Source organism: Varroa jacobsoni, unplaced genomic scaffold, assembly GCF_002532875.2.
Source record: "Varroa jacobsoni isolate VJ856 unplaced genomic scaffold, vjacob_1.0 scaffold_64, whole genome shotgun sequence".
Taxonomy (NCBI): domain Eukaryota; kingdom Metazoa; phylum Arthropoda; class Arachnida; order Mesostigmata; family Varroidae; genus Varroa; species Varroa jacobsoni.
Window position 1 is genome coordinate 94,624 of NW_019212966.1, and position 21,427 is coordinate 116,050.

The 21,427-nt window shown below is 39.0% G+C and overlaps 5 protein-coding genes and 2 non-coding genes across 18 annotated transcripts in view; 3 read left to right on the forward strand and 4 right to left on the reverse strand.

The window, feature by feature from the left end:
- Positions 1–5,020, reverse strand: part of LOC111261912 (rho guanine nucleotide exchange factor 28) — a 94,108-nt gene extending 89,088 nt beyond the window's left edge. For all 4 annotated transcript variants that reach the window (XM_022835809.2, XM_022835816.2, XM_022835821.2 and 1 more), the window contains exon 1: positions 3,555–5,020. The gene's annotated coding sequence lies outside the window, so the exon portion shown is untranslated. The remainder of the gene's footprint in view (positions 1–3,554) is intronic.
- A 129-nt stretch (positions 5,021–5,149) lies between these two features.
- LOC111261963 (UPF0235 protein C15orf40 homolog) lies at positions 5,150–7,924 on the forward strand. Of its 5 annotated transcripts, none has more exons than XM_022835906.2 (3): positions 5,150–5,272; positions 7,195–7,312; positions 7,627–7,924. In XM_022835906.2, the coding sequence occupies exons 1-3, from the start codon at positions 5,222–5,224 to the stop codon at positions 7,842–7,844; spliced, it is 387 nt and encodes a 128-aa protein (XP_022691641.1). In that variant the 5' UTR covers positions 5,150–5,221; the 3' UTR covers positions 7,845–7,924. The 5 variants fall into 5 exon arrangements, with proteins under 5 accessions (XP_022691641.1, XP_022691634.1, XP_022691626.1 ...); XM_022835899.1 differs by having other exon boundaries at positions 5,255–5,317; XM_022835891.2 differs by lacking the exon at positions 5,150–5,272 and adding an exon at positions 5,871–6,011.
- On the reverse strand, positions 7,739–10,744 carry Pmm2 (phosphomannomutase). Of its 3 annotated transcripts, none has more exons than XM_022835881.2 (4): positions 10,584–10,744; positions 9,688–10,039; positions 8,655–8,896; positions 7,739–8,394 (listed from the first exon to the last, which is right to left on the reverse strand). In XM_022835881.2, exons 2-4 carry the CDS (start codon positions 9,990–9,992, stop codon positions 8,207–8,209), a joined length of 735 nt encoding a protein of 244 aa, XP_022691616.1. In that variant the 5' UTR covers positions 9,993–10,039; positions 10,584–10,744; the 3' UTR covers positions 7,739–8,206. The 3 variants fall into 3 exon arrangements, with proteins under 3 accessions (XP_022691616.1, XP_022691599.1, XP_022691607.1); XM_022835864.2 differs by having other exon boundaries at positions 10,324–10,744; XM_022835872.2 differs by having other exon boundaries at positions 10,320–10,744.
- LOC111261902 (eEF1A lysine and N-terminal methyltransferase) lies at positions 7,756–14,522 on the forward strand. 3 transcript variants are annotated; one of them, XM_022835762.2, is made up of 2 exons: positions 7,756–7,868; positions 11,944–14,522. In XM_022835762.2, the coding sequence occupies exons 1-2, from the start codon at positions 7,841–7,843 to the stop codon at positions 13,863–13,865; spliced, it is 1,950 nt and encodes a 649-aa protein (XP_022691497.1). In that variant the 5' UTR covers positions 7,756–7,840; the 3' UTR covers positions 13,866–14,522. The 3 variants fall into 3 exon arrangements, with proteins under 3 accessions (XP_022691497.1, XP_022691505.1, XP_086824962.1); XM_022835770.2 differs by lacking the exon at positions 7,756–7,868 and adding an exon at positions 10,772–11,153; XM_086968836.1 differs by lacking the exon at positions 7,756–7,868 and adding an exon at positions 11,186–11,331.
- Positions 14,523–16,671: 2,149 nt separating this feature from the next.
- Positions 16,672–16,909, forward strand: LOC147753966 (RNase MRP). Its single transcript, XR_015311788.1, has one exon.
- Positions 16,910–17,197: 288 nt separating this feature from the next.
- On the reverse strand, positions 17,198–17,270 carry TRNAK-CUU (transfer RNA lysine (anticodon CUU)). Its single transcript has one exon. It is a non-coding gene; the product is annotated as a tRNA-Lys (tRNA).
- Positions 17,271–18,341: 1,071 nt separating this feature from the next.
- mRRF2 (mitochondrial ribosome recycling factor 2) lies at positions 18,342–21,376 on the reverse strand. Its single transcript, XM_022835699.2, has one exon. The coding sequence runs from the start codon at positions 21,163–21,165 to the stop codon at positions 18,943–18,945; it is 2,223 nt and encodes a 740-aa protein (XP_022691434.1). The 5' UTR covers positions 21,166–21,376; the 3' UTR covers positions 18,342–18,942.
- Positions 21,377–21,427: the final 51 nt, after the last annotated feature.

Here is a 21,427-nt window from a genome sequence, read left to right on the forward strand (position 1 = left end):
CGGTTATACGCTTTTCTTCTATGGGCAAACGTACGTAATTTCGGATTTGAGAATCGAACACAAAAAAACGAGGCCGCACATACAAAGGTAACAATGCATGCGGAATACATAAACCCATACAAAATTATGTGCTCTTGTTGCTGTCACATGCGACGTACTAATCATCTATGTCAAATATAAGAAATGGTATGACCGAAAATAATAACCGTGTTTTTCTTATTCGGGTAGGATAATACTGCCACATGGCGAAATTGTTTCCTGTAGAAATAGAGCCAAGATGCGCTAGCTTGTCATTGTCAGCGTGTGATTATGAACACAGGCTGACCTAACGCGTTCCGTCCAAGCGACGAAATCGGAAGGGAGAAATTTGATTCCTCAAGCAGAACAAACTCAATATTAAGTGGGCCTACGATGACTATTTGGAACTAGCAGCGGCGTAATACCATGAAATTACGTTTTACCACAGCCCCCCTTAGAAATCCAGTCCTTTCACCGAATTCAACTTGCTCCTGAGTGGAATGATACTACAGAGATTGTAGCGAGGGTTGACCAAAATTCGCCTGTGATCATATCAGGGGATACGACGATATCTCAGAACTGACGTTCTACAGCAGAATGCTGCAAGATCCCTTAGAGTGCAGGAAAAATTCTGCCGCTCTGAAACATCTAAATCTTCGAACATCAACAAAAAAATATAAGAAAAACGTCAACCATTTAGCTCGGAAAGATGTAAACTAAAAGATCGTTTGTTTCTTGATGTTTTTTTTTTTATTATTATCGTCATATTGAGCAAGGCAACCATACGGATTGGTAGTTCGAGCGTAAATGAACATAAAGAAACATATGTGAACGGAATCTTTATAGGCGGTATACCGTTGGTGCAGGATTTCGTTTAATTAACAGGAGACCAAACGATTAGGACAACTCATGTAATGAAAAGGATTTTACGAAAAAAGAGCTTTGAAACAACAAAGTAATTTGATATTGAAAATTAGCAATGAGTCTGTTTCTACGACATATTCAACACAACGAGATGAATATACTAGACGGTATCTATGTCCCAAGCACTCAGTATTATCGTTTGGGTCAAATTAGAAGGACCAAACAGGCTCCACATTTGGCGGACATTACTTCCCATTATTCGTCTTTGTACACAGCGAGAACGCATATTATTCATCTGTTCAATTCCGACGATTTACACCATAATACAAAAATATGTCGCTTCTGAAGGGAACGTTTTTTGTTTATGATAACACTGATAAACATCAGAAGCCAGCAGTACTTCAGTCGTTCAAGTCGCCACCATGCTAGTAAATATATATTATATATGAGAAAACGTATTCCGCATATGGTAGTCAATAAGCGAATTTTTCCACATCACTTCCTGCTGACGATGACTCACGTATTTGTCAGTTTGAAAGTGTTTCCCCAGACGCATTTCATTATAGCAAGTACTGCGTGTATTCAGAAGTATCGCTAAGCCATGGTGTTAGTTCTCTGCCTATCAACGGAAAAGCTTGATCGTTGTTTAGCCGTTTGTAAGAAGTAATAAAAAAAACTCGTCGCACTACGAAAAAATAGCGTCACAGACATGATGCACTATAAATTGAACTACCTGGAACTTTTTAAGATCGCATATATGGTGTTTTGTTGTCGTATTATGTATTTTTAAATTATTCAAATTGGCAATACGTAAATGAGCTGCTATAGTGTAATCCATGAGTTTTTAATAATTCTTTATCGCGCTTCAACCTGACTGCTATTTCTGTTCGATACTATAATGAACATCCGCGTTTAGGATTTATCCTTTTTGCGTTTACAGTACATAAATACCTACCAGTACGCTTGTATACTTGTGTGATTGTAGTGTAACTGACCAGTTACAAAATCAAACAATATAAGGGTTTAACCCCAGTTCAACTGCCTGTTGCGAAATATGATTGACTTTTCGTTCCTGACAGACTGCATTGCCCCAACTGTCTAAACACCTTTGTCCCCTTCCCCAATCGTCGTTTCTTTGATGCAACCCACCCTCTACGACAGAAATTGAAACGACGCTAGCCACATTAGCAAAGTGTGTACCAATGTACATAGACCACAGGAGATGTGCTAGCCCAACGTCATGGCTGGTGCAGTTATGGCCGTTGTCTCATGCAAACTGCTGGTGCTCCTGATGGACGACTGCCGCCCTTTCTGCACTCTTTGGTGGCCGTCTTCCATCAAGCCGAGCAGGCAACGGCCAATACGATGAACCGGCTTTTTCTGATTAAAACGTTGTATGTCTCTGCGCCGCCGCTGTTGCTGCCGCCGCCATTACTATCCTATTTGTGTTTGTCTCCAATCAAGCGAGACGGAGCGAACCACAGACGAGCGACGTGGACAGATAGCCGCGCTGAACAACGCGGAGAGGCATCAGGCGGACTTGCAGCATGAGCGCTACGGGGAATCGACGGACCACGTTTGAGCCGTTGGTTAAACAAACGTCGAAATTTCAGTATCACAATTCTACCTCTAGTGAAAAAACTAAGGAACATGGTACATTTGTTGCGCTCTTACTAACAAGCACGTTGCGTGTGCCTTTATGCATAGAACAACATTATAACGCAGTGACTACCACGCCGAGATCCAACAACAGCAGCGGTAACATCAACACATGGCTCCGATCAGCCACCGGCTGTGATTGTGCTCTAAACGATAAACACATGAAACAAAATTGAATGATGATTTTTCCCCATCAAGCAGCTTCTAGGCATTTTTTCCATACTTGAAGACAGCGCTGCACCATCGTTTATAAACGCCGAGGCAGGAACCAACATTTCCGCGCAGATATATCATAAAATTTACAAATGAATATTTATGTAAAATGGTGATGCGTGAAGTGTACTCAAGCGATGTTGTAAAAAAAAAGCGATTAAAATACAAGGAAAAAAGCTATTAGGAAATAATTGGCCGTTACTCGATGCAATCTCTATTATAAATGAAATTGGCGTTTTATTTCCACAAAAGTAAAATCAAATATATTTAATAGCGAAACAGACGCAGAGCGAAGACCGCAGGTGGTGCTCTATTTATCTATGAACACTGCTCCACGCTCAGTAGTCACTGCGAGTGGAAATGATTTTCGCTATTAATCAGCCACTTTTTCCTATTCTTAATATATGTCCGTTTCTTTGACAGAAACGAGGTCCATGGCTATACACCTAAATTTTGAAACGTATTTTTGATTCGCACACTGCACAAACAATAGCGACATATATCGAATTTTACAAAAACAATGTTAACCATAGAGTTGGTCGCACTAGCTATATCGTTTTCCTATTTTCTTATGCTGTTATAAATGCGGTGATTTTCTTGATTCTGCAGGTTCGACCTAGACATCGGTAGGAAGGTTCCAATCTTTTCGCTTAATAGTGTCGTTTTACCAAGTTAAAAAGATTTGACACAGCGTACGCGCAAATGTCTGTTACGTCAATAGTTTTGACAACCCAAAAAAACGTCATCTGGAAAGGAAAGGAAACTTGTTTTTGACGAGCTGATAAAAGATATATACACACCTCTATTCGCTCTTTGTACTAGCTATGTGTATAGGCCACAGGCGTATATGGCAGTCAGAAACGATATTCGAGTGTATCCCATTGACAAACGGCGGCTCCTCAACGCTGGTTGAACAAAATCAGTCTACCCTTTCATTGGCACTTTCTTCGACAAGTATTTCTAGCATTGGATTCTTACGAATGATCAACCATAGAGCGACGATTAAATATCAATGTTTGTAATGATGGCACTTCGTCTATGGTGCTTCTCCTTTTCAGCTTTTGCGATATAGGCTATACTAGTCACACATGCAAAGTTCTTCGTGCAACCTGCCGGCAGAACACCTGATTGTTGGTGACGGCTACAGTCTCTTAAGAAGACAGGTAATGTTTCTGATGTAGAGTGTTGATGATCACACTTCACCAAATCATTGAATAACACTCCTATGAGAAGACACGAACCTCAATTTCAACTTTAGCTGCGTGAAATCAACGACACAAAAACTAACAACACAAAAAACAACCAACTATTAGAGATAGCTAAACACTTATCATCACAGCACAGCTTTGTTTGTATATGTAACACCAGCACCAGGTAAGTGGTTCAATCGAATTGTTGAATGCACGGTACAGGATTACAGTTCATCTCAGCATTGACGAAATTCGGTACCGAGGCAGGATCTAAACCGCTTTTCCGCTCTGCACTCACGCACTGCGAGCCCGAACAATAATTATTGCAATAATGTAAATATTGTAATTCTTATGCTACTGGTATTGAACTCACACGCCGGTCACACTATTCCATGGCACTTCTCTAAGCACTCGTCACTCCATGAAGGTCACTCGTCACTATACTCTAGGCGAGCACAACAACGACAATCCAGTATTACCAGTAGCATATAGCACTTTCGACTGCCACTATCATTTCCACCACGGTTAAACTAAGACAGTAGAAAAGACATTATTGATTTAAGCAACCTATAACGATCCTGCCTCCACAGCGAGGACGCGCTCTGTCTACGACAAAATCAGCACCCTGCCGTACTGTAGCATTCCGGCATCGTGTATCGTATTAACAAAATTAAAGTAAAGCAACGATAACAAATAATAGCCGCAGTAGCAGCGGCAGCCAGCGAACGGAACGATCGCGTGTCTCTATAATTGTGTGCCTATCTCTTCGTCAGAGTTGTCGAGAAACGAGACGATGGCGGGACACCAGAAGATGAGATGGGAAATGGCTTGCAGCCGTCGTCGTGCCGTGACTGCTTGCCGTTGTTGTACGTTCGAATCTGGGTGACAACAAGTAGCAGTTAGCTGCTGCGAGCTATCGAGCGGGCAAGCAATCTGCCCCTGCAGACAGGCTGATCTGCACGCATTCTAAGGGTAGCGCCGACAACTCTGATTCCAATAATCATCGACCAGAAAAACGGAACAATCGATGGAGCCTAGTAGTAGCAAGCACCCTGTGAGAAAGACGAGCTTCGCCAATAGACCGTTAGAGGTCGCTACTTGGGTCGTACACACTATATGCGCTACTCGCCGTTCAGTTGCTCACAAAAATGAGCAATGTCGTCGTTAACGATCAACAAGGGAGCTAAACGGCTGGCTGCACAGTGGCGCGCGAAGCAAGTAGTAGTTAGCTAGCTAGCTCGGAGGTTGTCGTTGCGATTTTAGCGGGTGTGATATACATGTGTTGGATTCTGCACTGCTGTACAAATTCTGAGTATACGGTGCATATGGTGAGAAATAATCAAATGCATTTCAAAGTAAATGGAGTTTTGCAGGTGATTTTTTGTTGAAATTGCTGAACACTGCACTTGCATCTATTTGTTAGAGCTTGTTCATAACCGTTATTGTCGTGATTGGGCCAGAAAGATCTGTATACTATAAAATCAAGTTAAAAAATAAGCAAAGAATGTGCACCTTGCCAATACCACACTGGACAGTTGTAATGAAGGTATAGGATTTAGATGATATCGATCGAATATATTTAAATACAAGTTTTCCGACGCACAGCCATACCTTGCTTAATTTCCCTATAATAAACAAATTTCTTACGGTGCAATAAGCATTAATATTGCTAACCGCTTTTGCCTTGAGAGGCATGCCTTTAAAGAAATCATTATGTTGGGTAAACAGGTTTATCTGTTCTGCTAGTTGCAACAATCATATTTTTTAAGTTGTAACATAGGGATGAAAGAGTGGATACTTGCTTCGCGCTATAATTGATGAAGAAGTTCAATCTGAGCTTTGAATAAAGGCTTCTTGTATTAACGGTCGCACGGCGACATTTTCGCGCCAAACAGAGCAATATGGTGCCTGCTCAAAACAAACAACAAAGATGGCACCCATGCAATCGGCATTCGAAAAATGCTTAAGCTTGTTTGCTCATTGAATGTAGGTTATTTTCAATACACAAAAATAAGTCACTCCTTTCTTGTAATGGCGAAAAGCAAGAAAAATCCGAGTGGATCGAAGGTGTGTGAGCTTTACGCACCATTGCACTATTATGAATCATTCTGTTGTCGCAAAGGTGATACTCGAAATTACTGGTCGCATACGAATGTATGGCCAATGCTTTAATTGAAACATTACTAATGAATTTGTCATAAACAATTAACCCAAACATGTTGTAAAGCGGCAGATAACAATCCGCGCAGTACCGTGTTAGAATACGAAAATAGAAACTAAAGGATGCCCAGCAATAGCTCTGTTAAAATAACAGTACCTAATCTGCACTGTCTGAACCGCAAAAGCTAAAATGAAATTGATCGGAAACAGTTTACTTCGTCTACAATGTTCCTCTAGTTACGGCAATGTATTCGACATTAGTATTGTAGAAGTAAATAATATTTTAAACGGCCAAGTTTCCAGTTAGGAAGCAAAAGTCGCTGTTCCATCAACGACACAAACGTAAACACTGTGCGCGTAAAGGGTCTACTATTTACGGTAAAAAATCTGCTGGTTTCTTGACAAATGAAAACAAAATGTTTTACAACATACAAATTGTTCCTGCGAATCCGTATTGCTAATCGCCATTTTAAAGAAGATAGCATTAAAGGAACTTATGTAAGGAATTGTTGGAAACCCTTAGGTAAAAATGTTGTTTGCTTATCGGTTTATATTCAGTTAAGATAGGGTAAATATTAACTAAATAAACAAATGTCTACTTTGATTGGACATTTTAGGTTAACATAATAGCTAAAAGTACGAGACGTGCGAGTATAGAGTATGTTGACCGGTACGAGAATCTGACTAGTAAAACAGAAACGTTAAGTCTACCATTTGAAAGCAAGTGTAACAATGTCGAACAGACTTGGTACATTTTTTCTGAAGTTATTTTTATCCAGTACAGCGCTTGATGGTATTGTAAATTTGCATTTATAGTAGCAATTCTTACTGCTGCGAAAAAATATTTGGAAACGTTTTCTGTTTGTCTATATCCTACAAGTTTGTCAAGCTCAAACTAAAGACGCTTATTGACTTTTCTTCTATATCACAACATTACCTCATTTAACTTAATAAATGCCGTACATTATTTATTTAAAGGCTGCAAAACATTCGATATTTCGGTGGTTTTGACTAGTATATATGACATTCAGTATACCGTAGGATAAGAGCAGTGGAGCATGTACAATATATGTTATCCTATGATCTTCAGAGTTCTTCAGTGACAACAACAGCAATATTACAACCAGTATCAGTTTTTCAAAAATCACCCGGAATCATAGGCATTCGTGTTCACGCCAAACCAGCCGCCAAAGAGTCGGCGATTACAGGTATATTATATTGAACCACGTGACGATAACGTATGAGCTATAAACTAATTCAGTTATATATCTATAGCTTAATCTGTTAATACTGTTTTTGGATAGGGAAAGGATATTTGGAAGAAATTTTGAATACATTGCTTTATATTATTAATATAACTCTTATTTGAACGAAATTTTATAGTCATAGAAAGTTTCAGAAGCCCATACTGTGTAATCTAGTCTTTAGAGTTAGCATACTTATTTTCAATAAAATCCTACGTCATAAGACTAAAGTCTACGAATGTGACTTCAGTTCAGTCACTTTTCCTATTTATTTGCAGGTGTTACAGCTGAGGCCGTCGACGTGCAGATCGGAGCACCTCCCGTAGACGGTGAGGCCAACACTGAACTTGTCAGATTCATAGCGAGACTATTGGATCTTCGAAAAAGTGATGTTTCGTTAGATAAAGGGAGCCGATCACGTGAAAAGGTCGTTTTAATTGAGAGCACTATGAGCCCAGAAGAGGTCCGCGACAGACTCAAAGCAGCTGTGGAATGATCGTCTTAACGAATAGGCCGCGAAGTAGGATCTCTATGTTTCTCGTTATGTATAATACAACATTACTAATAGTATTCCTATGCATATTTTAGTCATTGCATAAATAGTATGATTAATCTATTGAGATAGTCGGCATTCTACTAAAAAAAATATTACAACTATTTTTTTCTTCTATTAATTTATGACTTGCTCGGTATACACAGTATATAATTTGTACCGATATAAGTGTTTTTATAGGAGGCACATCAAAAATGTTTGACGCTCTGGTGCATCACGTCACTGTTATACGGACTATTAATTGCTCATTTTTATTTGCAAATAGAAATGCAGCTAAAGGACGAGGACACTGTCCAGAAGATCTACTAAATGCCTAAGATAGCCTTGACTTGCTTCATTGTGTCGTCGGGATCCGCAACTGTGTGGCCTTGAGTGCGCGGGTCATTGAATATTTCATAATCGTTGCCGCCAAATGCGGTTTTGTCTCCAAAAAAATGTATTTCAGTAAAACCTTCATCCACAAGAGTTTTCAGGCAGTATGTCTTGTCCCAACCTAAAATTAAATTTACATTCTATTAGCATGTCATAGCTGTATGCTTGAAATCAAGTACATTTAATATTAGAAGTAGTAATAAATAATAATAAATAAATAATAAAGTAATAAATAAAAAATAAATTTAAAAAAAAGTAGTAAAAAAAGAAGACATAATATTAAGGGACTACCGTTTAAGGGGTGAAGGAATATTGATATGGACACAAAAAACCAGTAGCGACAACTCAACGGATGGATGAGGACAAATCAAGGGACCGTACCAATAGGAAACACGTCGATAGAAATCTGTCCTCCAATAGCAAAGGTCATTTCCGAATCCTTAAAGTTTTCTTTTAGCGCATCAATCATCTTTGCACGAACATTGTGCTCTTTATCGTATTGAACAAAGTGATCCCGTTCTTCTTGATTGACGTTTCTACCCGCTGGACACACGTTAAGCATTCCCTTGCGGAATTCAATGAACGTTCCGCGCTTATGCGGAAGTTCTAGTTCAGAAAGGTACCTGTAAAAGGTTAGAGAGTAGATAAAAATTACGAAATTAAGAAAAGTTACGTAAAAGAGATTGATATTTAGTGTATTTGTTATAATCTAACTATGAAACTGCTAAGAAATCATTGAGATGCTTTCGACAATTGTAATCACGAAAAATTCTCTCCAGTATCCTTGACTAAATGTAATTGCGAGAAGACAAAGCAGGCGTAAATCTCGCCTTACTTCGCAGTATTGGCCTACGAAATATTCATAAAATACGAAACACATGTATTAAATTTCCTTGAACAAAATACCAAAAAAATTAGGACACTTGTTAATGTATATGGAGAGATTATTTAGCAAATATCATCAGAAGGCACGGATGTTTTGAGCACCAGTTCAGGTTACATAATAGAACCAAACATTTGCTCACATTTTTTCATAATCTCTTACCTAAACTTGATAGAAAAGGTCATGGAGGTCTGGAAAAGAAGATTTTACGCTATAATTTTCTTTTATCACAGAGCTGCATTGAATCACTATGGAAAAATTTTGCATATTGAATAAACTAATTTAAACCATTGGTAAGGGCCTATACTTAGAGCTCAGGTATTTTATAATCGATGTAGAGATAATTAATTGGCCACGAGTTAATTAAAAAATATAATTGTTAACCTTTAAAGAGCCAAACTACTTCGATTTAAACTAACGAAAGCTGAAACCTCTGAATAGTAACACTTGTGCAATCAGCAGTACTAAAAGCCAGTTTTTATTCCATTAGCACAAAAAAATGCCCAGCTATCAAGGCGTGCTGTTGATTACCTCAGAGAGAAGTTTATGATCTTCTGCAATTTTTCTTCTCCGGCAAATTTCAGCAAGCTTTGATCAGTAATTTGTTTTCCTTTCTTGAAAGCGATTAGCCCGTTCTCTGAAAAAACGTATTCAAACTTTTCTATGCATGTACCCATCTGTTCTTCGATTTTGGCCATGTCCGATCCTCCCACCAGGCCAATAGGCACTTTCTTGTTAATTTCTTTGAGAAAGGCCTGCATCACGGGCGTAATAACACTTCGCGGCTTGGTCAATGTGCCGTCAACGTCAAACAGAAGGATCATTTTTGTCGTCATGGTAATTAAAATCGCTTGACTTCTAACGAAACCGATGACGAACAAGCCTGTAAATCCGTGAATAGGACAAAATTTGCTGCGAATACGACTTTGCTGTTAAGGAGTCACAAATATGGACTCTGTGAATAAATAAGTAACCCCAGGGAAGAGCTGTTGTTTTCACGGGACATACATCGCAACTGATCCAGATTGCCCACCTAAAAACTCTTCAAAAACGCTGATGTCTTTCATGAATTTCATAACGATAAATATTCAACAATACATGTTTTTGTTCGTAAAGTCCATAATACTGATTTCTTACACTCACAAGAGTAGTTATTAGAATACCTGCCTATAAACACACGAATTGCGACAGAGTAGCGGACGTCGATCTAATAAGTGACGATTAATGATCACCAACGTGAATCGTATCCCACAGAGAGAGACGCCAAACCGGGTAATGCTCCAGCGACATCAGCATACAAATAAGCTGTGTATTGCTTTGGCAACAAATAACGCTGTAAATATTTATCTAACTACACTACGACAACTTGATTCAGAACACAATTACACCTATTTTAGTGCAAGTAGCTTTTCCTGATTTATTATTACATGGATATGAACGCAGTATGATGACGCAAACGATTACACGCGGTCAGCAATAAATCACTTGGTTCTATAAGATGGCAAGACTATGCATTGACAGCCAGTCAAATATTCACACGTTGCCGGCTTTGCGCACATCTAGCCTGCTGATCACGATATATAATAACATTCGTGCCACTAACCATTTCCGAATCACCAAATGTACCACAATGGTACCACAAGCAATGTTGGATGGTGATTTTTTTACCATCAGATCGTACACGAAAACCAACGTGGTGCGAGAAACAACTATTGTATTTTAGATTTGACTCGACTGTATGTACGCTTTCAAGCTGTGTTGTTCGTATAGTAAAAATACGTTTTTAAGGCGTTTCTGGGAATTTTTTGGCGGCCAACTATATCGAACCAGACGTGAATGATGGTCATAGTGAAATTAGAATGTTGAAGGATCCTGTGATTAGCAAGGAAATGCGGCCAGATCGAATATTTACGTTCTTGTTTGGCGTGCGCTGATAAGTGTGTATAGTCTGGTCTCGTTCAGAAGGTCTTTATAGTTTAAAGCGTAATTACCTTCAGGTATCGCATCACTTTTTTTTCTTTGTTTAATAGCAACCGTAATTTGAGTTCGCTATCTTTAACGATTACTGGTGCTGCCAATGGCAAACGTAATAAATATATATATGTATATATATATATAACTAGAAACCAAGATTGGATGACTGCAGTAAATTGTTTGGTGCGCAGAAGAACAAAAGTAAATAATTTTTGGTATAAATAATTTTGGTAAATAATTTTTAAGGTAAATAAAACTAAAAATGTCTAAAATGCCGCATGTTTCCAAGCCTGCGGATCCACATAGAACACAATGTTAGAAAAAGCACGTTATTTATTAACTTAGATAACAGGAATAACGCGCTTCACGCCCTGTCATGTCGCTTATCGCAGCTTTTACTAACTCAAATATTTGGTAACTTATTACGGACTCAGTTAATATTATTCTCAAACGATAATCAACGTATTCTCTACACGTATTCCATATTAGATTTTGCTTCAATATCCGTCATAAATGCTTCAGGGAAACAATCGGATACTATTTCTCGATTTAGACGAGAGCAACGTGGTTCTTCGGTTACTTAGTCTTTTTAACCCTATATCGGACTGTGTACAACACGATTATTTTTTACGTTCTTACTTACTTATACTAAACATGGAGCGAGAAGCCAATTCGTAATGCCACTGTTGGCTAGTATTGATTGAGCACTAATTGCATAAGATGAATTCAATAAGATTGTATTAAAATTATCTGTCTATTTATTCAATTGTACTTATTACATCTAAAGTATTTTCTCCACTTTATTCATTTTAGTTATGGAAAAGCTCCTACCAAAAACGAGTTCTGAGTTCACCTCAAAGGAGTACTGGGACTGCTTTTTCAATCGGCGGGAATCTGCATTCGAATGGTACGGTGAGTACCACCAGCTGTCGCCTATAGTCTTCAAGTATGCCAAGCCATCGGACCGCATACTTGTCGTGGGCTGCGGCAACTCGGCCATGTCGTACGACCTACATCAGAGTGGCTACAAGAATGTGGTTAGCATTGATATCTCGGATATAGTCATCAACCAGATGAAGAAAAAATATCCAGAACTTGATTTTCGTCATATGGACGCAACGAAGTTGGAGTTTAGCGACTCAGAATTCAATATAGTGATTGATAAGGGAACCATCGATTCACTATTGCCGAATTTTTCAAAAAAAAATATTACCACAGTGGAAAAGGTCCTGTCGGAGATCACACGATGTTTGCGGCACGGAGGTCGTTTCATGTGTGTTACGCTGCTGCAAAATCAGGTATCACAGGTTTTATTTGGTTTCTTTAGTCAGTCGGTTGATGATGTCACGTGGGTAGTGCGTGTTCATCGATGTGTCGAAGCAGAAGATACGAGGCACGAATTTACCTTGCCTGTGTACGTTGTTGTTGTTACTAAAATGAGACGATTACCTGTTGGTCCGTATGTCTTCGAGTCAATGGTTAATATCAATGCCAAGTCTGTTAGGCATTCCTCCGTCGAAGCCCTTCTTGCCGATATTAAAGATCAACAGAGCTACGCTTTTTTACGGAACCATTTATGTCATGCTACGCTTGACAAAGAATGTCGAACCGAGCTATATTCGGCAGAAAGTGACAAACCTAAATATGAGCTCTTTATTGTAGATACGCCTGGCGCAGATAGACAATCCGGTCTTAAATTTGCTTGTTTTATAGTGCCTGAAGGGCGCGAATCCGAATGGCTCTTCGGCACAACTGAAGGACGCAAGCTATCCGCGAAACAGTGCCGAGCGTCTCGGGTCGTTTTTGTGCATTTAAGCCGTAGTTTCACGTATAACAGCATAGAGGAGATCAAGGACGAGCTGTCGGCTCCCATTCGTCAATTAACGCCCAAGTCTTACAAGCAAGGATCTCTGATCCCGTTTCTATCTGCGGGCAAAGCTGCTAATAATCGAACATTAATAGAGAAGAATTATAGTCCGATTAGCGGTGACTTTGTTATTGAAGACGTTAAGGTCGGCAACGAAATCTACCGGCGGCTAATTTTCCTCGATCGGCCATCCGTTATCCAAACGGAGATGCGGGTCTACAAGACAAGAGTCGACTATACGTACTTATCAAGTGAATACTATAAATTTATGGTGGCAGCTCTAGGTTTTTTTGGCAATCAAGCTGGATCCGCTTTACTGCTTGGTCTTGGGGGCGGAATGTTGGCGTCATACACTGCAAAGTATGCCAAGTGGAAAGTGCAGGCCGTCGAATTGGATCAAGCAGTTATCGATGTAGCTAAGAAGCACTTTGGACTAGTTGAAAATGTCGAAACCGAGTGCGGCGACGCTCTTGACTTTGTGCGAACGTCCAAGGAAAAATTTGATATCATTTGGCTTGATATTGATAGCAAAGACGTCTCACACGCACTTACGTGTCCACCTGAGGCGTTCTTGCAAGAAGAATTCCTCAAAAACGTTGAGAGACTTCTAAGAACGAAGGGAGTCTTTGTACTCAATCTAGCCTGTCGCGACGAAAATAAGTGCAAGGATGTATATAAAACAGTGGCTGATAATTTCAGAAATTTAAAAATGGTCGATGTTCCAACGGACACGAACCAGGTCATCTATGCTTCGAACAGTAATAGTCTTGAATGTAACGTAAAAGAGATTCGATCACTGCTTAAACGATTTAACAAAGACAACGATGTGGAGGATTTCGAAAAAATGCTACAGAATATTGAGCTTTGATTTACATTTGAAAAAATACTTGTAAATATAAATAAATACTTACATTTGTTCCTTGAATTAGCAATCGATATTATTACTACTAAATGCCCATCGGTAGTCTGTAGAAAGATGAAAATATAAAAAACGTACATCTTTCAGTTGCTTGCATTTCTTCAGAAGTAAGCGTTGCTGTACACTGGACATTACTCAACGAAACGGATAGGTCGAAATAAACTATGTTGTGCAAAACCTTAAGAACTAGCGAATACGTAATGAAGGCTGCTTACTATAACAATCATCTTAAGTTTTGTTTATTCGTTTATCTTTAGGTCGTATCTAACCAACTAAATAATAATGTTCGTATATGATACAAAATTTCTGCAAGAAAGGTTATTTAAGTGTGAAAAATCAGTTTAGAGTTCCGAGAGCTCTAGGCTTTATTTGCAGATAGCCAACCAAAGCAAAGTGCGCATTTTTATGACTGGAAATAGTGTTATGAGAAAAATGTACGGTTATATTTAGAAAAAGATATTAGCGAATATAATATCCGTTTAAGCGCTCGTGCAATTATAAATTAAAAATATATATATATATAGAGTGGTCGTTTATTTAAATTGTATTGTTTTTTAAGAACTCTGATAATTTCACTTACAAAATAAATACTAAATTGTAAAATAAGGATCGATTTTTTATTTGAGAACTGTATAAATGTAACCTGTAAAATGCATGGTGTATATTTTTCTAATAAAGAAGTTTCAAAATGACATATCAAAATATATTATGATGTAATGTATTAGCGCAAATCAGTTTATTTTAAGGTAATCAACGAACTGAGCATTGATATTTTACTGCCAATATATCAAGCAAATACCTTATCCACTATCATGAGGACAGCAATATTTAACCTACTATAAGCGAATTCGACGGACTTTGAAATTAAATAATATTGAAGTAGTTGGGATCGAATGATGGTTTTCTAAAATGGAGTGCTAGAAATCTTCTCCCTTCCTTTCTCCATGCTTGTACGAGTACTCTAGCCGCTTTTAAACAGCCATATACCCACTGCCTTTCCAGATGTAACTTCCCTATCTATGGCTTTTCAAAGTAAATCGAAAATAGAGTACGCTTGCCCTTCAGTTGCCTTTTTTAGGGTATGGAAAGCTCCGAAATTATATGGACTTAAATTGTGAGAACAAGAAGGTTGATGCCAACATTAGATATTCATTTGCCCAATCCAAAATATAATTGAAGCATTGCATTGAGATTTGGCGTTGTCACCGAGTAAGCAGACCGTGTGCTCCAATGTCTGTATCAACGACTGACAGGTCTTTGCATATTATTTTATTTTCGACAATTATATCATGATAGCAGATGTTCTTGGTATCCATTGCGATTTCTACCATCATTTTGCGTCCGAGCCTACTCGACACTGTCGCCGAACTCGATTTCTTTTCAGGGCAACATTTTTCTCTCGCTTGGTCCCTCTTCAACTGACAGTAGATATTGAACCATGCCCCGTCTGTGGCGACTGTAAGTTCCATAGATTGTACGTGAAATTCACCACACGTATTTCCAATTGGCTTGGAGTTAATTTTTACTCAGTGTCTGCATTTTCAGTAGTAAGGTTATAATTCTAAAATGCGTTGCATGTGAAATGTTAGTTTTGGCTAACAGAGCCCTTATTCTTTAAGTTCTGATTTCGCAAAAGGCCTTGTCGATTGTGGCGTCTTTCGGGTCTCATCGGGCGCTTCCACGCTAGTCTTTAACACTCTAATCGCCGTTGTCGAAACGTTTGCACCATTTACGTACTCTGCTTTTGCTTAAGGCATCCTTGCTTAATATGGTCTCCAATCTTCGATGAATTCCCGTAGCGCTGTGATCTTCGAACAGCAAAAGCTAGACTACTAAGCGTTGATTTTCAAGACTTAAGGATTTTTTTCTGAGGTCACCTTAACCGATTTTTACTTCCGAAGTTCTAGATAACCAAAGTATTTACAAGCTAAATTTTGTGTGCTACAGGGCAAAAAGTCAAAAAATTACTGTTACTTTTAAAATCAGCCGAGTTCGCTTGTAACAGCCTAAGACGATATTTGGCTGAAAAAGCTCACATAGCGCAGATACGATATAATATCTAGCGTGCATTTTTTAATATTTAAAAGAAAAAGGTAAAACTTTTACAGCCAATACATTTTGATAAGGCGCATAATCGAACGGATAGAAAATTACATTGAGTTTTTAATATACCGGAAGTATATAATTGAATTACACTGAGGCTAAAAAGTGCCTCTATGATGTTACAGAACCTTCAATATAAGCAAAAATTGGAAAATATGTATATTAAACATATTTATTAGGGGTATTTGACTCTGCTAAAAAAGATGTCTCCTATAAAAGTTAGATGAGACTCCAAAGTAAAAACTCAGCTCAGATGCATTTAGAGGGCTGCTTGTTAAGACACAGGATCGTACATGCTATCCCTAGTTTTTGAAACAACACGTATTGGAACCAATAAACTTAATATGTTCCATTCGAATAACCAGGTAGCGCATGCAGACTACTCTCACATGTCGTTCTCTCTTAACTATTTTACTTATCTGCTGTGAAATATACGCTGTTTATATTGATTTGGATAGTCCATGTTCAAGTCGCAACTTCAATTCGTTATACAACGTTAAACTGCTATCGACTGCTGCAAACGAAAGCACTATTTTTTGACTATTTTATTTCGAACCTGGTGATACTTGATAAAATGTTGGACCGAATGCCAAACCTCGAGGCGCTATGCACTTACAGCGCCTTATAAACCAAATCGTGTGAGTGCCTACTGTCGTTTCTACTCTGCCTGCTATGGGGCAACAAGCGGAGTTCTTCGTAACTCAGATGCCCTAGGTAAAGTCCCCAGACCAATTGGCAGAGAGTGCCACTAGTAAATGAGTTTACCCTCCCGCAAGCCGGCGATCATGGTGGTGCCGTGTGGCGGGAGGGCATGGTCGCAGCAAAGAGATGCAGGTTGCCCCGCGCACACTTCAAAGGGCATACTCAATGGGGCTCACACAGTGGAGACGGCACAAATTTTTAACACTGACTGATAGTTGAAATGTGTAATATCAATGAAGTTTATCTGCTTTCTTTTTTTAAAAAAAAAAAAAAACAGTAATAAGCTGCTATTTTTTGTCGTTGCCAAATTTCAAAATTTTTATCGGTCGAAATTTCTTTTCGAAAATTGCTTTTCGAAAAAATTTTGGTAAGTTGAAAAATCACAAATTAAATATTGCTAGGGGTTTAATAAACAAACTCTAGCGACGTCTCTGCGGCGATAGCAATAACAATCGAGAAGCTTCAAAATAGTAACCCGCCCAACGTGGGGCTCGAACCCACGACCCTGAGATTAAGAGTCTCATGCTCTACCGACTGAGCTAGCCGGGCGTTGAGTTTGGGTTTCTCCAGATTGTACTCCAGCGAACTAAGCAATTCTGGTTAAGCTCGTATCCACATATGCGGCGGCACTCAGCGTATCTTGTGTCTCAAAATTATCTGCACTTTGCAACGTTTCTTGCGAGCTTTGAAACGTATTCTCGAGTTCTTGAAATTTCGCATTATTTTATGATTGTGACTGATGCAATGAACGTAGCAAGGTGCAATAATTAGCCGAAAATGTTTGTGAAAATGCTAATTTTATATAAAATATGTTCACTTTCAAAATGTACCAACGATTTGATTCACTGCGCGTACACCTTGAAATTATAGATCCTTGTACAGATATGTTTTAAAAGAGTTTGTGAATAATGTAATTATAATAATCAACTCTGTGGGTGAATGGTTAGAATCAACGGACACTCAGGTGACTCTCACTGCGGCCAGAGTGAAGAGAGTAATTTTAGAGAAAAGTATACAACCTTTTTAGGGATTTTTTTTCTAAATGTTAACTTAATATAGCAAAACCTAGTTGCCGGCTCCTGTCAGCTAAGCTTCTGGACGAGCAGTAGGTGTCAAAACGAAGGCTTGGCCTGTCAAGCTCCACTAATACAAAAATACAAAAAATAAAGCGATATAATGTCAGCTCTGCAGTTCAAGCAAAGCTTATGAATTTTAATGTATGAGAAAGCATTGGGACGTCTCAGACCTAGCATGTGGAAGTAAATGTATTAGGATCCAATGGATTTCGTTGCTAACACGTAAATTATATATTAACCACTAGCTTTTAGGGATTTAAGGTATGGTTGCACACAAGAATTGTTGCGTCCATATGTTTTGGTATATAACATGATAATATTACATTAGCTATGCGAGGATGTGATCGAAGAGTAGCCTGCTACAAAAACTGCATTTTTTCATGTAAACTAAAAGTACCAAATGAAGTGATTCGTTGTACTTGTTAAAATTGTTATTTTTATATTGAAATTATATTCTCAAAATTATAACCTTTTTCTGATTTTGAGCTTAAATTAACAGAATTGCGATCTTAGAACTCCCTTACAAAAAGAAGTACTCAAACTCTATCTTTGACTGATTTCTGTATATATTTCAAGTTCCATGTTTTCAATTATATTCACAATGAATTTTGTTGAAGTTGCATGTATATATGTCATTTTAAGACAATTCAATTATTTTACATTATCATACTTATTAGACATTGTAAAAATTACTTTTACTCACGCTCTTTTCTTAGTACGTAATCATAGGTAAGGCACACAAATTTTTTAATATTGAGACAATCAAACGGTTGAAACAAATTGTATAAGCAGTTCTTAGAATAGCTCTCGTTAATTACAAAAATTTACCATTCTAAAGAAAATACGTGCTTTTATTGTATTAAGACGATAATGTGCCAATGGTATTTTGCAACCTGAAGACATTTGTGTAGATATCATTGCTGCTATATTTAAGGGACAATAATTTATTTCCTATAGGATGAAAACAGGTATTAAATATGATCTGTAACGTATTTATATTTATTATTAATTCCTACAATATAACAAACAATATAATTCACTGTATTGTGGACGCCTGTATTGTAGAAACTTTCTACAATAATAATAATAATAATATTGTAATAATTTACTTCTTATTCTAATTGTTAAATCACCAAATCACACTACTACTGGAGACCAGCCGCTTTTCTTAATATGGCCGAGGTTTCCGCCGTGCTCATAGCTTCATATGTATCCAGCTCCATTATGAATGTGGCTCGTCCGGAAGTAAGCGTTCGTAGCTCTGTAGAGTAATGCCGTAATTCAGAAAGCGGACATTTAGCGAAAATTATCCGATTTCCAGTGCGCTCGCCAATATTTTTGATCTGGGCTCGACGCCTTGAAAGGTCGGAGAGTGTTTTTCCTAAATACTCATTCGGAACTGAAATTTCGAGTTCCATATGGGGTTCCATCAGTTCGACCACTTCAGAAGAAGATTTGAGTCCGTTTTGGATACACTGAGCCATTGCAGCCGTGACCATGGGCAGGCTAGTGGAATTGGCAACGACGAAGTGATTTAGTACAATCTGGGCTCCGGAAAGTGGGAAGCCCAATATTGGGCCATGAGCCAATGTTAGCTTTACACCATTTTCGAGTGCCTTGAAATGGAATGAGCGAATTTTACCAAGGCCATTCTCATCTGTGACATGTAGTTTCATTAAAGGTTCCTTTTTGTCCGTCTTGGGAATCTTACGGATGTCGAGGCCAACTTCCACGTAGTGTTTATGGCCAGCGAGAGTTTTATCTAGAACATGCATAAGGCCAGCTATGCTTTGTGACAGCCTTTCACGGTAGGCGATTTGCAGAGGGCCAAGATGAGGCTCAACCTTGAACTCCCGCTTGATTCGATCTCGAACGATCTCGATGTGCAGTTCGCCCATGCCGGCGATTTGTATCTCGCCTGTTGATTCCTGGTGAATCACAACCAGACTTGGATCCTCACGCTGAAGACATTTCAGGGCATGCTCGAGTTGTTTCTGCTGTCCGAGCGAAGAAGCTTCAATTCTACACTGGTATACCGGATCAGGTGGCTGAAATTCAAAGAGAATAGCGTTTTTTTTTACGGTAGAATCTTTGTTTACTACAAAAGAACCCGTTGATCCCAAGCCGACTATAGTGTCGCCTGTAGTAGTGTATTTTAGCCCCGAGATCGCAACAATACTTCCTTGACCAGCCTGCTGTATCGGTACGTATTCATCAGCATTTACTTGGAGGAGTTCACCACACTTCTCGTTAATTTCTCTGTTCATGATGTAAATTCTTTGACCTGCATCAAGCTGTCCAGAATAGATCCTCACAAAGGTTAAAGGGCCCTTAAACTTCGTGTGAACAATCTTAAAAGCCATGGCAACTGTGTCCTTCTCTGAGTAGAATTTGCAAACTTCTTTTGGGACTGCAAATGATGGATCGGGCAAATAATTCACAATGGCATCAAGCAGCAGTTGCACTCCGATGTTCTTGTATGAACTGCCACAGAGTAGCGGAATGACAGCTTTGCATCTCGTTGCCTTTCTGATTGCATCCTTAATGTCGGCTGCTGTAGGCTCAGCACTGGATAACACGAAGCGCTCCGCAAACGCATCATCAATGGCACCCAGGTCTTCAATAAGTTTAGATCTCATTGCTAGAGCATTATTTAGCATCTGTGAATATTCGCCAGGTATTGTCTGAAATCTGGAGCCTTTCGATGCATCATTGGGGTCCCACACGAATTCCTGCATCCTTACAAGATCAAACATACCGCAAAAGTGACCAGTGTTAGGATTGATTACTGGTAGTTGGCAAATCAATGGTCGAATACGAAGCTTCTGCTCAATGTCGCATAAACACGCGTTAAAATCGGCACGATCTTTGTCCATTTTGTTTAGATAGATAAGCCTAGGTAAGCGGTAGTAATCTGCCTGACGCCATACGGTCATAGTTTGGGCTTCAACCCCAGCCGACGCATCGAGTATTGTGACGGCCCCATCGAGAACGCGGAGGCTTCGTTCGACCTCGACGGTGAAATCTACATGTCCAGGTGTATCGATCAAATTAATGGCGTGACCCTTCCAAGGAAACGTGATAGTCGCCGCGGTTATCGTGATCCCACGTTCGCGTTCCTGTGGCATATAATCCGTGACGGTATCGCCATCATGAACTTCGCCCATTGTCTGGGTGAAACCTGAATAGTAGAGCATTCGCTCGGTCGTTGTCGTCTTGCCGGCATCAATGTGCGCGATAATACCGATATTTCGAATCTTCGACAACTCGACAGTAGCCTGGGTACTTAGACAGCCTACGCGAAGTAGTCTGAGGTCCCGTACGCCAGGCATCCGTCGACACTGGCACAAAATTTTTAAAGTTAGCATGGAAACCACCAGCGAGTAATAGGAATAAATAAATATTTTCTTACATAGTAAGAAACTATTACGAATATAACACACCCACACGCAGCCGACGGTAGCTATCCACCGGTAAAGTGAACGAAAATCAGCTCTTAAACTTAAGCTACGGCAGCGTTAACTTTTGTATTAGAAGGAAGGCTGTACGCAGTCTACCGTACCGGCAATATGATTTGTATTTTTTATTGTCCTACTCCAATCCTTCTAAATGCCGCAACTCTAGCACTCA

Bases quoted from the DNA above. Each gene is read 5' to 3' on its own strand.
- LOC111261963 (XM_022835891.2), top strand. From the start codon at position 5,904: ATGCTTAAGCTTGTTTGCTCATTGAATGTAGGTTATTTTCAATACACA. The intron at 6,012-7,194 runs GTGTGTGAGCTT...TATGATCTTCAG, and splicing joins AAAATCCGAGTGGATCGAAG to AGTTCTTCAGTGACAACAAC. The intron at 7,313-7,626 runs GTATATTATATT...ATTTATTTGCAG, and splicing joins CAAAGAGTCGGCGATTACAG to GTGTTACAGCTGAGGCCGTC.
- LOC111261902 (XM_022835762.2), top strand. From the start codon at position 7,841: ATGATCGTCTTAACGAATAGGCCGCGAA. The intron at 7,869-11,943 runs GTAGGATCTCTA...TATTCATTTTAG, and splicing joins CTTAACGAATAGGCCGCGAA to TTATGGAAAAGCTCCTACCA.
- Pmm2 (XM_022835881.2), bottom strand. From the start codon at position 9,992: ATGACGACAAAAATGATCCTTCTGTTTGACGTTGACGGCACATTGACC. The intron at 8,897-9,687 runs GTAATCAACAGC...AACCTTTTACAG, and splicing joins ATCATAAACTTCTCTCTGAG to GTACCTTTCTGAACTAGAAC. The intron at 8,395-8,654 runs GTACGGTCCCTT...ATTTAATTTTAG, and splicing joins TATCGACGTGTTTCCTATTG to GTTGGGACAAGACATACTGC.
- mRRF2 (XM_022835699.2), bottom strand. From the start codon at position 21,165: ATGCTAACTTTAAAAATTTTGTGCCAGTGTCGACGGATGCCTGGCGTA.